This window comes from Cinclus cinclus, chromosome 2, assembly GCF_963662255.1.
Source record: "Cinclus cinclus chromosome 2, bCinCin1.1, whole genome shotgun sequence".
In the NCBI taxonomy this organism is placed as follows: Eukaryota; Metazoa; Chordata; class Aves; order Passeriformes; family Cinclidae; genus Cinclus; species Cinclus cinclus.
Window position 1 is genome coordinate 4,776,437 of NC_085047.1, and position 14,793 is coordinate 4,791,229.

Below are 14,793 nucleotides of genomic sequence, written 5' to 3' on the forward strand. Positions count from 1 at the left end.
AGGAGGATGAGCAGCAGTAACTGTCTTTACCTGTACACTTAAGGACTGAGCAGCAGCCTGTAAACTTGTTCCAGCGAGCTGGACCTACAACAGTGCAAAAATGGAAATGAAATAATGTAGAATCCACAGAAAACTAGTAATGTAAAAAGAACAATCTCCCCACCCACATCCCAACAAAAACTCTCCCAAGAACAGCACATGCCCCTCTAACACCTGAATCAGTGGAGTAGGGGTTGTACTCCAGGCTGAAACAGACCTGTAAGACACTTTCATGATGTTGCTTACCTATCTACCTCTTACTGAAGGTATCCCTGCCTAAGGATGTAGATATTACCATGGATGGAATTGAAACAGAGCATGTTGGGGTGGACAGGCCAACAAGTCCTATTCCTGTTGGAAAAATCCAGGCTTCAGGGCAGGGCACGAAGCTCTACTCATCATCATCCTAGTCCCATTTCAGAATGGGTCTTACCCCAACACTGCATTCACCAGCTTTCTGATGTGAGCAAGCGCTTGCACAGCACAGAACCCAGAGCATAACCACTCTCCCTCAAACGAACCCAGTCAAGAACTTGCAGCCCTCAGCTACTGAAAAGATCTCAACACAGAGGACCAGAGACACTTCACAAAGGTTATATTGATTCAGGTATACTTAAAACTTGAATTCAGTGTTGGTAATTAACAGGCCCAAAGAAGGTTTTGTGGGTGAGCAGTAAGGAAAAACGGATGCTTCAGAAAGTGAGATTTTTGGAGTGCTTTTTGGTCTCTAATAAGGATTTCCTCTGAGCAAAAAATGCTGTATTTTCATTTACTAAAGCCCATTAGAATCAGTCTCGCCTTGTTTCTACCAGCACCCCTAGTTACAAAGAAGGAATGCCCTGTTGATAATTAATTACCAACACTTTCAAAGGTCAGACTAACAGCCTGTGGAGACTTCCATCTCTGGCCATGTTTGAAGACCACTGCTCATTTGAAAACCATGTAACACATAAGGATACAATAAAGCAAAGCAAAATGTAGCACTCCTGCCTCTAGATGGAAGACCTCTATATGATCCTCACATAAAAAGTCCACATATTTTAAAGCACAGGAAAAACCGCAGTACATGAAATTAATAACTGAATATTTTGAACAGCCAGCCTTGGAAGAGTCACCTTGGAAATATTTCCTACTGTTTTAGATGAAGGTACTGGACATAGTAAGCATGATCTGTATCTAAACAAACACTCCCAGAAAAGCCCCTCCTCACCAGAAGCAAAACACAGTTTGACACAGCTGATGTAATCCGAGCTTTTGCCATAGATTAACTGCAGAGAACATCCTAAATAACACCATTCTGCCATCCAAATTGAGATACTCAAAATAATACTTTAAAATTCCACAAACACCACATAAAAGACTACAGATGTGTATTGCTCAGGTACAGCCAGCGTATTCCCGAAAAATCTCTGTGAATGCAATTCGGACATCCTTTTTACCACACAGCCGACATTTCCAAATTAGAAATTAAACTGTACCTGAATGCTGCCTAGAGCCAATATTTTGCATTAGTCTAGAGCAAAGCACTGTGTGTTAAGGTTGAATAACACCCCACTAACAGCAGCCTCACTAGCAGAGGACAGTTTGACAATAGATTCCCACACACCTGCAGGTGAATAAAAGAATACCTGAGATTTTCCTTTGAACCAGTTTCAAGAAATGAATCACACTTTATCAAACATGAAGTTATAAGGATCCTGACAACTGTTTAAATAAATAAATTTCCAAAGCAGGATAAAGCACTGTGCAAAACCCAATTACTGTCCTGGGTCAATCTATATAACAAAATGAAGCCTAAAACAAACACACAGAATTCTGCAGAACAGCTGTATCTGTCTCCACGTTAAACACACACTGGCAAGCCATAAAAACTAGTCAGCTTCTCTCCACATAAAGGCAGCCTACAACAGCCTATTGGTTCAGCAAATTCAAACAGTGGCACTCCCTAGGCCCTATATAAACCAATCTACTAGGAAAATTGCAATTATGTGACAAGACGTGTGGAATGTTCCATACAATAAAACGGCAGTTCACAGCTCTTAAAAGAGGGCATAAAAGCTTCAGTACTTCAATTATACCACAATAACTGTGCAACCTCAGACCTCAAACATTCAAGGTCATCCAATTAGGTACAGTATTTTAAAGTTTAACTTGGTGCAGAGGAAGGGAAAGAAATTAGGACATTTGTTTTCATACATCAAGTGTGAACAGAAAAAAAACTACAAAAAAATGCCCCTTATACTTCTCTTCACCTTGGGATGCCCCATTTTGCTTCAGCCTGCATCTGAAGTTCAGCTTTGATTCCCTAAACACAGCAGCAGCAGAACAGAGGGATAGTATTAGAAGTCTGAATATCATCTGACAAACAGGTCACTGAAATAACTTTTGTGTAGAAAAAGAAAACCTCACAAGCCATATATGGTAAGTACAATCAACTTTCTTTGTAAGAGTGAAGTGTTTTTAACTAGATAGTGACAGTTTTGGAACCTCAGCAACCATTGGGCCAATACAATCCTTTCCTAAAAAAATCTGAATTTTGTCTTGCCTTTCAACATGGTATCTCTATTAAGGTTAAAACAACAACAAAATGAACAAACAAAAAACCTATTCAAAAACACACCACAACATTCAGGCATTCTCAAGTCCCCAAAAACGTGATCTGTAGTCCTCCCAAAGAGGTCTCACCCTACCTTGACATGTTCTGCAGCCTAATGCAATGAAGTGAGTGCCACAATTAGGACTTTTTCCCATCCATCCGTGGTCTTTAACCAGGTGGTGTACCCACATTTACGTCCTAATAAATGACTCCCCATCCTTCACAGAAAGAGAGAATATGGAACACAGCAGGGCAGCTGTGTTCACAGCTGCCTGAGTCTCCTCTGTTTGAAATGTCTCTTCTCTTACCTGATGAAGGTGCCCAAGGAAGGCCTGGGCCTGGGCTGTAGAGATTGCTCCTCCGACAGGCACAGGCTGCTTTTGAAAGTCCAGGCCATTTGTTTGCGTGCCTGGAGAAAGAGAGATATTGAAAACTATTAATTACTGCTTTTAGTAAGTGGAGTAAGAATTAACACTCCACCTTTCCTGCTCAACATTCTCTCAACAGTATATAGTAAAAAAACACTCTGAGAGTAACAAGAATTGCATTTTTTAATTGAAAGTGGGGTGGGAAGCAGAGTCAGCTGAAGAAAATAAATACCATATTTTCTTTAGTTTCCATCCTCTACTCTGTGTACCCTGAATATATTTAAAATGTGTACAGATGTGGCACTTAGGGACGTGGTTTAATGGGGGACTTGCAGCATTAACAGCTGGGCTTGATGATCTTAAAGGTCATCTCCAACCTAAATAATTCTATCACCTGTGTTTCTATGTGTGCTACTATCCCATCACTCTCTACACGGTTTGAGAACCAAATGGGTGCTTGCTGCTATGATCAAACTGTATTTCCATTCTGCATGCACCCTCTATCCAGTGGCTGAAGAAAGACTAACTTCAAGTTCAGAAAGTGCCAACAGCAAGGTTTGTATAAAAGCCACCTTTCCTTAAAGACAGGAAAAAAACAACTAATATAAAAAACACTTGAAAACAGAAGTCCTGTGTATACACAGCAGTTATGGGCCACAGTTTTAATCTTTCCAGAAATTACTCCTCTACATTTCTGTTAAAAGTTTGTTCAGAGGTCTCATTAGATAAGAGAACTGCCTGGGCTTGCTTCTGCTTTCATTAACTCTCATCTAACTAAAACCAGGTTATTTTCCTACATTTTTGCAGTCTTTTCCTAAACTGCTCAGAAGACATGAAAACCCCCCAGTTATGGCAAAATAATCTGGGTGTGAGAAGAAAAAGGAAAACAAAATAACAAGTGGGTTTTTTTTTATTTTGTTACTACCCACAGTGGCTAATAACAGGAAGGGAGACTAAGTGTGTTGGGATGCAGGGAATTTCTAGACTAGATGATGCAATCTTTAAAATTGCGTGACTGAAATGAAGCAAAACCAGCTTTAGACTTGCATGTTTACTCATCACGACAATCAGATTTTGTTCAGTGCCTATGGGCAGGTGTGCACAGTAACTCCTACTTCAAAATTCCTTCCATCATCTACATTCCTTGCCATAAAAACCCAGTTTATCTACTGAGCAAGAGAGTTACAGTTGTTGAACAACAGGTGGTTGCTATTCCTTGGAAACATCTGCAAAAGTAAGCAGGCATAAAATGTGATTAGTAAAACAGACTGTCTTAATATCCAATAATCACTGCTATTTTGACCTACAAACACCTTACACAGCTAGCACTTCCAAAGACTGAGCCACTGTTCAATTACATACATAATATCAAGCTTTCTACCATCCATGGGAAGTACACCTAAGGTGACCCTTTAATGCACCTTTGCTGGGGGTCCTGTGGGGGAAGATTTGGTTGACTCCCAAGTTTTCAATTCTGTGCTTTGGGCCAAGGTTTCCAAACTTTAGAGACATACACGCAGCCAAAGATCCACAGATGTGTTAAAAATATTCCAATTTTAAACTGCATAAAATTAGTTTGCTTAATTAGTCTGAAATTCCAATTCAAATTGAATGTAGGGATTCTCACTGGTCTGAATTGCTCTTGAAGGAATGCAACTCGCTTGTCTTTCTCCAAAGAATGGTATATAAGAAGGTCTGCTGGAAAAAGCCAGAAGAATCTAATCTATCTTCATTTTTTTTCCAGTAAACTTCAGAATTCTTTCCATGCAGAAATGCAAAGGGAATGAAAAAGTGGTTGGGTGAATATATAAAAGTAATTCCTGACAAATAGCTACCATAAGTCAAAGGAAACAACTTACCATCTTCTCATTTAAGCAAAGGTTTTGAATTAGCTTTCAATGGTCAGGGAGTGGAAAAAATACAGATAAAAAAACCTACTGGAGGGCAAATACTCCTCATTCCAATAGGAATCTTGTGGGGGTTAAAAAAAAAAATCTGTTTCTGAGAGAACCAGCTGCAGACCTCACCTTAGTTACATATCTGAAGTTGTTCTAGTTAACTACCTTCCAAAAAGAGCCTCAAAAAATCATGATATCATATTAAAAGAGCACAGGGGCACAGAAGAAATGCTCCAGAGTAAGCAGTTCTGCTGACTCTTAAGATGGAAATCTGAAACAAGCCTCCTAGGTGATGGTTTAGAACAAATCAAACTCCAAGACTGAGTTTAAAATCTTCATGGCTCCCAACAAACAACTTAGACAGACACTGAGAGAAAACATTTTCTCTGAATTCAGTCTTGAAAGACATCAACTCCCTCTCCCCAGGCCTCCCAAAACCAAACTCAGGGTGAAAAAATCCACATCACACCTCTTTACTTTCTGTTCTACTACTTGTATCTTAAACTTTCTTTGGTTTTGGGAAGCACAATGTCTCTTCCTCTCTGGATGCAGCCTTAATTTTGGAAGGAATGCTACCCTGGCTGCTTGCATGTATCACAGGATGCCTGTATCTTTTGAAGAAGGGCAAGGAAAACGAAGAGATTCCAGCATATCAGAGGCCTTGCTTTTAAGGTGATCAGAAGCATGTGGCAGCACTCCCACGGAATCCAAGAAATCTGGTAAAGAGCTGGAAAATGGAGCTGTCAGAAACAAAGGGTCAACACATTGTAAGGACATGAAAGGACTAGAATGCCACTTCTGCTCAAGGTAAGCATTTAAAACAAAACCCTGTGATGATTAACAGATATGGCAGATACAATCACATGTATTGTGATTTTAACAGGCCAGGGTATTAATGCATTTTGCATCTTCATCCCAACTGCTAGAGCTCGCCAGCACCAAAAACAGCCCAAAAAGAATGGGAACTCTTCACGTTCCATCTCTCCTTTCTTCTTGGTTTCCAGCTCCATCCTCCCTGTCCTGCTCCTGGGAGTTTACCAGTAGCTTGTTTTGGTTTGGGTGCTCTGCCCCCAGCAAGCTATGGGATGAAATTTCACCCTTACAGTCCAGGTCCATTGTAACCCAAGCATGTTTAAATTCTGGCATAAATTCTGCCATGTGCTCAGCTACTTCACAGAGTTGGCTTGGATGAAGACTAGTACAAGGAAAAAAAATCAGAACAATAAATACTGAACATGGATTATTTTATGGCATTTTGGAATTGTACCTGCAGAGGGTAAAGGCATGACAAAGCAGAGCAGGCAAGGTAACATTGCACCTGCAGTCAGAACAACTTACTCTCAAAATTCCAGATTATAATAATCAGATTTCAGCCTGAGTTTGCAAATTGTATTAGAAAGGAAGAGGAGCAAGGAGCTCCAGATCAGGGAAGATGTGGAGTAAAGTGCAAGAAAGAACTCAGTAAGGGAAAGCAGCCAAGGAGAAGGAAGATTTCAAAACCAGCTAGTATCTGCACTGTACTCTGGGAGACATCTCCCAGCACCACCACCATATAATCCCTGGTCACTCTCTCCCTCCCCTCTGCTGAAAGACAGAGAGATACCCCCAATACTCAGAAATCATTGTTTCCCTATCCACATTTCCTAATAACAAGTTCAGCATTGATAACTGCCTGATTTTAGCAGTTGAAGAATAGTTCATGGTCTCTCTCCTACAGACTTCCTTCTAATGGAAACTGGAAAATCAGTCTTTGGAAATGAAGCAATGCAAACAAGTATCCTTAGAATCCTACCAAATACCACCCTTACAATAACTATTACTTTGCTGCTATGTCAACAAATGTCATAATAGCACAGTTTCCATAATCGTTGTAACTTTGGCTTCCACAGTTCTGCATTCACGTAGCTCTTACAAGAGAAGATGCATTAAAGAAACAAAAAGGTTGAGATGTTTTGGAAAATTTTACAATGCCTATAAAAAGGAGATCAAAAGGGCTCTCAATTTACTCTAAGATGTTTTTCTTACTTCTCTTTTCTCCAGCAGATACTATGTAGACTGTCAGCCCACAACTGAAGCCTGTAAAAGATTTCTCTAACTCTGCAATACTGATGACCAGTTGGACAATAGATGTTCTTAAGAAAACAGCCATCCAGTAGCTCCTCAACGCATATGCTTTGGTTGTTGTTTTTAACTGGTCTGAAATATGGGCTACTTTTTCAGATGCTTAAAAGGAAAGTCCAGTTAGCACAAAAAATATAAAGTCATAACATATTTCAGGCACTGTACTGTGACTAATATATTTAGGGGACTTTACGATGTTTCCTAGCCGGGGCTCAAAATAAAAAACCCAAGTTTGTTAACTTTCATGAAACTTAGCTGATAGCTCAGAGAGCTACTGATGTTTGTCATCCTTAACCAGTGGTAACTGTTGTTTTTTTTTTCCCTGAGAGCACCAGTTCTGCCAAATGTAAATTCATGCTCCACAGTAATTTCTCTTAACATTTTCAAGTCGCATTATCTCACTGAAGTTTAAAACAGGAATGACCCAAACAAGCATCCACTGAGTTTAAAAGATAGACTATTAGTGTCTACACAGCAGACTCAAGTGATTTACAAATGTCACTGGAAAGCAGACAGTTGGAGAAAGTTACAAAAATAAGAACTCTGAGTGTTTATAAAAATCATCATCACGCATTATCTGGGGAGCACAGGCACTGACAGAAAATCAATGGCACTTCCAGTTCCTCAGCATTCGAGCTGAAAGCTGACTTCTTTTCACTCAAGTATGCACTGAGCCCAGAACCATAATCTAAGTACCCCGATCAGAAGCCTAAAATTACATTCTGTGAGTATTCCTTTCAGAGCCTAACATCTGCCAAGTTGACTAATACAACCGATGCTTGAGCTCCCAAAGAACATCACAAATGCCATCAATCACTATCTCCAGTGGTTTAGGAGCACTACATTTTGAAACAAAACAATGACTGCAGAACAGAGTCCTCAAAAATTCCAGATTACTTTAGTTCATATAGTTCAAAAATGAGGATACAAAACTGGAAGGCAAGACTGGAATCATTTAAACTAAAGAAGCAATATTCCAAAAGTTTTAAACACCAGCCAAACTGTTGGAATAACTAGCTTTAGAGTATAAAAAAATAGCCATTGTATCCCCTTTTAACATGAAAGGGCCCACATGCAGCTTTACAATCCATCCGTTTTGTCATGAGCCCACCTTCACAATGATGAAATATTTGCCTAAGAGAGCCAAGCTCTGCTGAAGCAGTTGCAATGCTCCTGTGATAACTGACTGATTACCTTTGAATAAAACAAATCCTCCTCCTTATCAGCTCAGTTGAGGTGAAACTGCTAAAGTTGCACCGAGAGAAGTGTGTTGGGAATGCACTCTGGAGAAAGTACATGCAGGGAACTGTGGTCACACAGGGGAGGAAATCTGAATTTTCTCAGAAGTTTACACACATCCTCCAGCTACAAGGAGTCCACAGGGATATTTAAAACCATTGTTCCCTTGATGCTGTTTATGATCATGAAATATTTATGGCCCATATGTTTTTGAAATAATGTTTTATATAATCTTAAACCATTAAATACATAATAGAACACTTGAGTGCAGAAAAAGAATTTATACCTCTCCCATTAAAAATGCAATGACAATTATAAAACCTGAGATGCCAGCAACAAAACACACATTAATAAAGAGGCAGAAATCCTTTTGACTAAACCCATATATTGGCAGAAAAAACCCAGACTGTCAGATAAACAAAATTAAATAGTGGTAATTTCATCACAACTCCAGAGTTCAAAATAAAACTCTTATTATCGAACCATGAAGAAGAAAACTTGTTTTCTTCATACAATGTAACCAGACTTCCCTCAAAGCAACAAGTTCCCCCTCATCAGAATTTTCTCTTCCCAAAGAGTTCTCAAATCTCAGCTCTATTCTGAGCTAGGTTAAACTACTCACTTTCCATTCAGAACTGTCATTTCTCTTGCTTTCAAGAATGAGCATTATATTACCTCCAGAAAGGAATCCAAGCATGAGATAGCATGATTAAGTTATAGTGGCTCAACAAGCTTCTTCAATGGCTTAGAATTTGGTCACATCTTAAAAGCATGCCAAAAGGCAGACTGGCCCTGACACAAAATCTCTTCTTCCCCACCAAATTTCAAGGTTCTGTTCTAACACACTAAGAAATTACAGAAAAGCTGGCTAACATTTTTTTAAATTTTGATGTATTATGCTTTCTCCATTTGACTTGTTCTTGAGAACTGCTGTGACAGCTTGAATGAAATCTAAAACAGAAACAAGATCAGGCAGTGGCCCACATCTGCCAGGGAAAATTTCAACCCAAAAATAAACGATGAAGTTAGAAGTGCCAAAGGTATGCTCTGCCAGGAAAAAATGAGACCATTTATGGAGAGCTAGTGCCACTAGACCTTCAGTAGTATCAGAAACATTACATAGATAGAAGAAGTGGGGAAGGGAAAACTTACACAAAAAATGTGGATGGTGCTCCAATGAAGTAGCCATGAATAATGCCCTGTATGCAGTAGGGTTAATAACAAAAGCATTCCCAGGTCTCAAAAATCCCAAGGCGTAGGTTTTTATTTGTTTGGTTTTGTGGGTTTTTAAAATCCCACTAAATGGGTAAAGAAATTTTGCTTTTAATATCCATTCAAAACCACCAGAAAATATCTGTGCACCAAATGATCATTTCTTACCTGTGTTCCCGTCCCCACTCTCCATCGATGGTTTACTGGTTTCTGACGGATTGTTCATTCTTGAGTCTGCATTAAAACAGAAAGAAAGATTAAACAATACAGCAAAAAAAATCCCTGAATCTATTCATACCTTTTTGTTCGAGGGAAATACAGAACAGCAGAAATATGCTATGTGCTTTACCCTAATTCAGATTATAACACAAAAAAAACCCAACCAAAACTAGAACACAATTCTGAATCTTCCAGATAAATATTTCAAATTTTTCTATGACATTATTCCCGTATGTGAGAACATGGTATTAAGGGAATAAAAGACAGCATGCTGGAGGGCAATGATAGGTAGGAACTTAATTTTCAATACAATGTAAGTCACAGAAGAAAAAAAAGGAGGGGGGAAGAAGGAACAATGATTACACCAGGATTCAAAAACATTAAGTCTGACCATCGTGGCCTACATTATTCTTGTGTTTGCTCCTCCTGCCCCACCCCAACAAAAGAAAGGAAATTCAGTCATTACAATTAAAAGGATGCCATTTTCCTAATACTGCATTTCTGTTCTACTGGGATGTCACTGACACTAAGTTATTTTATATTTCCTATATATTCATGCAAAACCATACAAATATAAATTAATTCCTCTTTCTCCCTCTGGATGAATGCATTGAAAAGTCTGTTCCTGGTTTCAAAGCCTGTCAGCTGAATACAGTACAATGCAGAGGGCCTCTCCAGATGGCAGACAGAGAATATAGTTTCCTTATATAGGAATCTATACAGATGTTCTCTGTACAGCATCAGCTTTCCAGCTTATTACCTCCTCATTCCTTGCCACCGACCCCAGAGTGCCACATTATCACAAACCAAAATTACAAAAAGAATCTCAAGACAGAACAGCTCATAAAATAAAGTGTAAGCAAATCCTTGAGCACGCTCTTCCATTCCCATAATGAGCTAAAAGCAAGTTCAATGAGCTTAAAATGAACCCTTTACTCCAGGATATTCTCTTGCTAGGTGCTTAAAAGGTTACCTCTGTCATGTACTTTCATCAAAGCAGTGATCACCAAAATACCAATAGGCTGAAGAAGAACATAGGAGCAGCATTAACTGTGCTGCATCTTTTCCCCCCACACAGTTCCAGGAATGCCCAGACACCTCAGTGCTTGGCAGTCCATGAAAGCTGGAAATGAGAAGATGGACTATTGCCATGTACCTGCTACTACCAGTGCACAGGAAAGACAGGGACCTGTTGGAGTGAGTTCAGAGGCCACCAAGATGGTCAGAGGGCTGCAGCACCTCAGCCAGGGGGAAAGGCTGAGAGAGTTGGGCTTGTAGAGCCTGAAGAAGGCTCCATGAAGGCTTTTACAGCAGCCTCCCAGTACCTAAAGAAGTGTGTAAGAGAGTTGGAGAGGGAATCTTTAGAAGAGCATGCAGTGACAGGGGAGAATGGCTTTAAACTGAAAGAGGACAAGTTTGGACTGGATATTACAAAGAAATTCTTACTATTGAGGGTGGTGAGACACTGAAAAAGGCTGTCCAGAGATGTGGTGGATGCCCCATCCTGGGGGTTTTTAAGGCCAGTGTAGATGGGGTCTGAGCAACCTGATCTAGAGCAAGGTGTCCCTGCCCATGGCAGAGGGGTTGGAGCATTCAAAATGGATAATCTTTAAGGCCCCTTCCAAACCGTATCATTCTATGATTCTGTGATCAGTATTTTTAAAACTAACATAATTTTTCACACGAACAGCTGTGGCAGTTGAACCCAATAGAGCCCTGAAAATCCAGAGGACTGTAACTACCACAAAACTTTCCCTGACAAGTTAACACAACCTCTTCAGAGCCTCAGCTCTTCTCAGAAAGTTCCTGTGCCTATTCTTAAATCTTTCAAACGTTCAGCCATGTGTAAAAGAGATCTGGACTTTCAACGTTACCCTCCTTGGTATAAAGGCAGACGTGTTAAACTCCTTTTCAAAACGGGGAGGGAATGAGGAGAAGCTTTGCAGCTGAGTGCTGTTGGCCCACACTTCAGCAGGTTTTGCCCCGTTTTCACAACCTCTGCTTAGCACATTCAAGCTACAAATTCACAGTCTTAAAAACCAGAGCTCTGCTAAGGTCGCAGGTACAGAACCTACTGCTTCCAGGCTCCTTATTTTTCACATTTGGATAGTATGGTTCACACTCTAGACACAGAACACGGGTTTCAGTGACTACACAGAAATGTCTGCTCTTGACTTGGCCCTCTCTGTTGAGAGATGGATGTTTCTATCTAGGCATTGCATGTATCTTAAATTGAGGTTATTGTTGTGGCAACAGCACAGTTGTTTAGAGTGATTACAGGCAACATGCATTTGATAAGCAGCATTAGTTCGTTCCTTCACACACAGATGGCTACTGAAATTTCACTTCAGAGAGCACTGAATGGGAGTCCTTTTATTTGGACACAAATATGAAGAGTCCTCATCCAATAGGAAAATGAGCAAAGAGTTCTTACAAGTCAAATATATTTGGTTGTAGAAACCAGGCAAACTCATGAGGCTACTGGACACAGGATGTCATTTTTAAGCCCAGAGCAGAAGAATAGCTTGAACTCAAGATGCAACTGACTGCAAAAGGGAAGAGCACGGGTTGAGAAGGTTGTCTCTCAGAAACATGGAATCCACTTGCTGAACCACTTCAGAAAATTCATACTAGAAGAACAACAGAGGGTGTCCTATTGCTAGTTTGCTGCAGCAATTGAAGTATTAGAGCCAAGGTGCAGGATACTAATGCTAGAACAAGCAAGGCAAACAAACCTAGAGGGGGAACACAGGTGTCCTGTGCACAGAACTCAAGCAGGGTAGTCACTGTTCTGCCCTATGAGGAAGCTCACACAAGAAGCCCTCCTACAGGATGAGGAAGTTTGCTCAGTCACACAAAGTTATAACTGTACAGACCACTTTCCAAAAAAGCAAGCCCGGACATGTTTTTCTGTCAGGCTATGCTGCAAAATAAATCCTCCTAGGATGGGTTTTTTAGTACTAGACATACACAAAGTTTGCTTAACTACCAAAAGCTTGTAAAAATGAAGAATATTTTATTGTAAAGATCCATCCTTAACAAAGACCCCAAACACTGCTATTGAAAAAAGCAGCAAGTTGGAAGAAGAAGCATCTTTCTGGTTGTGCTCAGGTTCAAATGAAGGATAGCATCCATTATTTCACCAGCTGACTATTTCTTGTTCAATCTGTGGGCCTTCTGCATGTAAAACATCAAGAACAATGCCACCATTTCCATTGCAAATGGTATGACATCCATCTGAAGCATAAAACTGCTACCAGCAAAACACGCTCATATCCGCGGGATACTCAACCTACCGATTCATTCTATGCTGAATAAAAAGGCTGCTTGGTTTATATGTGCTCGTTCAATTTCTGCTTCAAACTTAAAAGAATAAACAAATGAAGCGGGCTAAAAAAACCCAAACCTTTATGCCTTCACCTTTTTCTCTTCCTTTAGTTCTTCCTTGGGTTTTAAATAAAGGCCCTGGGCTACAACTTCTGCCAACATTATCTAAAAACAAACTCCCCAGAAGGAAGGATCGAAAGCAGCAGGTGCATGATTGAAATCAAACTCTCAGGAGTGAATGCATTCCATGCTGCTACTCTGCTAGCAGGGCCGAGGTGTCGCCAGGCAGTGCTGTGCCAGCCTTTCACACACCCTCAGGAACATTTCCAAAGGCATTCAGGAGAAAGAAGCAGCGGACACAGGACCAACCTCAAGTGTTATAAGGACTGTACACAGCTGGTAAAGCAAAGAAAATCTTAATACGGTATATACCATTAACTGTTTCCTTTCACCCATTAAAGTGGAGCTGCCTAATACTCCATTTGCACCACCAAAAATTATTCATATATGTACACAGAAAAAACAAAGTTTAATGTGAATGAAAATATGACAAGAATTATTTAGATATTAATTTTCAGAAACCATATCATATTCAGAAACAAACATGCTCAAACATCTGCTTTAGAATTTACCATCCAAAAATATAATCTTTTACTTAGAGATATTAAGTTCTTATATGAACTTACATGACAGAATGAAAATAATAATAAAATAGGTATGTATATACATATATATATACATATATATATATATATATATATACACACACACACACACACACACACACACACACATTGAGCTTCAGGAGGAAAAGCCTTGAAAATAAATAAAACCAATTGTAAAATTGAGATGACCTACTACTATAAATAACTTTAAAAGACACGAAGAAGGAATTATGGCATGTCTGTTCTGCAGTCCTGATGGAATCTCAGCACAGGAAATGCATTATCCCAGTAACCTTAAACACAGCTTGCAACGGTATCAATGGCAACCACTGTGCACTCCCTCTTATTTTCTATTACACACGAAGAACCTTGCTATATTAAAAATACACAGACATAACGTACATTCTGTTGTGGAATGGCTCAATACAGTTACTGAATTCCTTCAACACTTAGGGTCCCTCTCATTCATTTTAATGCTTTAAAATTCCTAACACACAGATATGCAAGTCAAGTCCAGTGTTTGTTAGAAGGCAAATGCTTCTCAGACTGAAATCCTAAAAGCAAAAGGTCTGTATTAATATCACCCAAGTCTGTGCAGAGGAAACTAATTCTCCTGGAGTGAGGGAAAAAGAGCAAAACAAACAAACAAACTAACAAACCAAAGCATGTATTTCCCTGGTACAGATCGAGCTATCCATCTAGCAGGCAGCTGCTTGCTGCCGATTCACTGGTGAGCTTCAGCCCCAAAAATACCTTCTGCATATGTGATTAAGCCACTATGCATAGTCAATCTCCCAGCCTCGGTGTCTGTCTGTAAGAAAGAGCTGAGCTGGTACCCACCTAGAACGTAGTCGCTGCAGTCCAGCATTGCTGTGGTATCCTCTACAGGTTCAGATAGTCCAAGGAACGGGAGAATGGCAATTTCTATCAAATCTACACTACTGCTCTGACTGAACATGAAAGGGAGTGGGGAGGTGGGGGGAGAAACACAACTTCAGTTACACCATAGCAATCTTCAGCTGAACAGGGAAACTTCAGTTGCTGTGAGGAGTTTTAGTCTCTACTACTAGCTGTGTCTGACATTGTCAAGGCGACTGAAGCGTGAAAAG

General features: G+C 39.9%; 1 protein-coding gene across 2 annotated transcripts in view; it reads right to left on the minus strand.

Annotated features, from left to right (window-relative positions):
* The window catches only part of POU2F1 (POU class 2 homeobox 1), a 49,777-nt gene extending 35,225 nt beyond the window's left edge, over positions 1-14,552 (minus strand). The window contains exons 1-4 of one of the 2 annotated variants that reach the window (XM_062515314.1): positions 14,525-14,552; positions 9,642-9,707; positions 2,944-3,044; positions 31-84 (exon numbers count right to left, since the gene is read on the minus strand). In XM_062515314.1, the coding sequence (XP_062371298.1) occupies positions 31-84; positions 2,944-3,044; positions 9,642-9,707; positions 14,525-14,552 (249 nt within the window). Of the gene's footprint in view, positions 1-30; positions 85-2,943; positions 3,045-9,641; positions 9,708-14,524 lie in introns of those variants that run through there. The other variant, XM_062515315.1, reaches the window with a different exon arrangement.
* Positions 14,553-14,793: the final 241 nt, after the last annotated feature.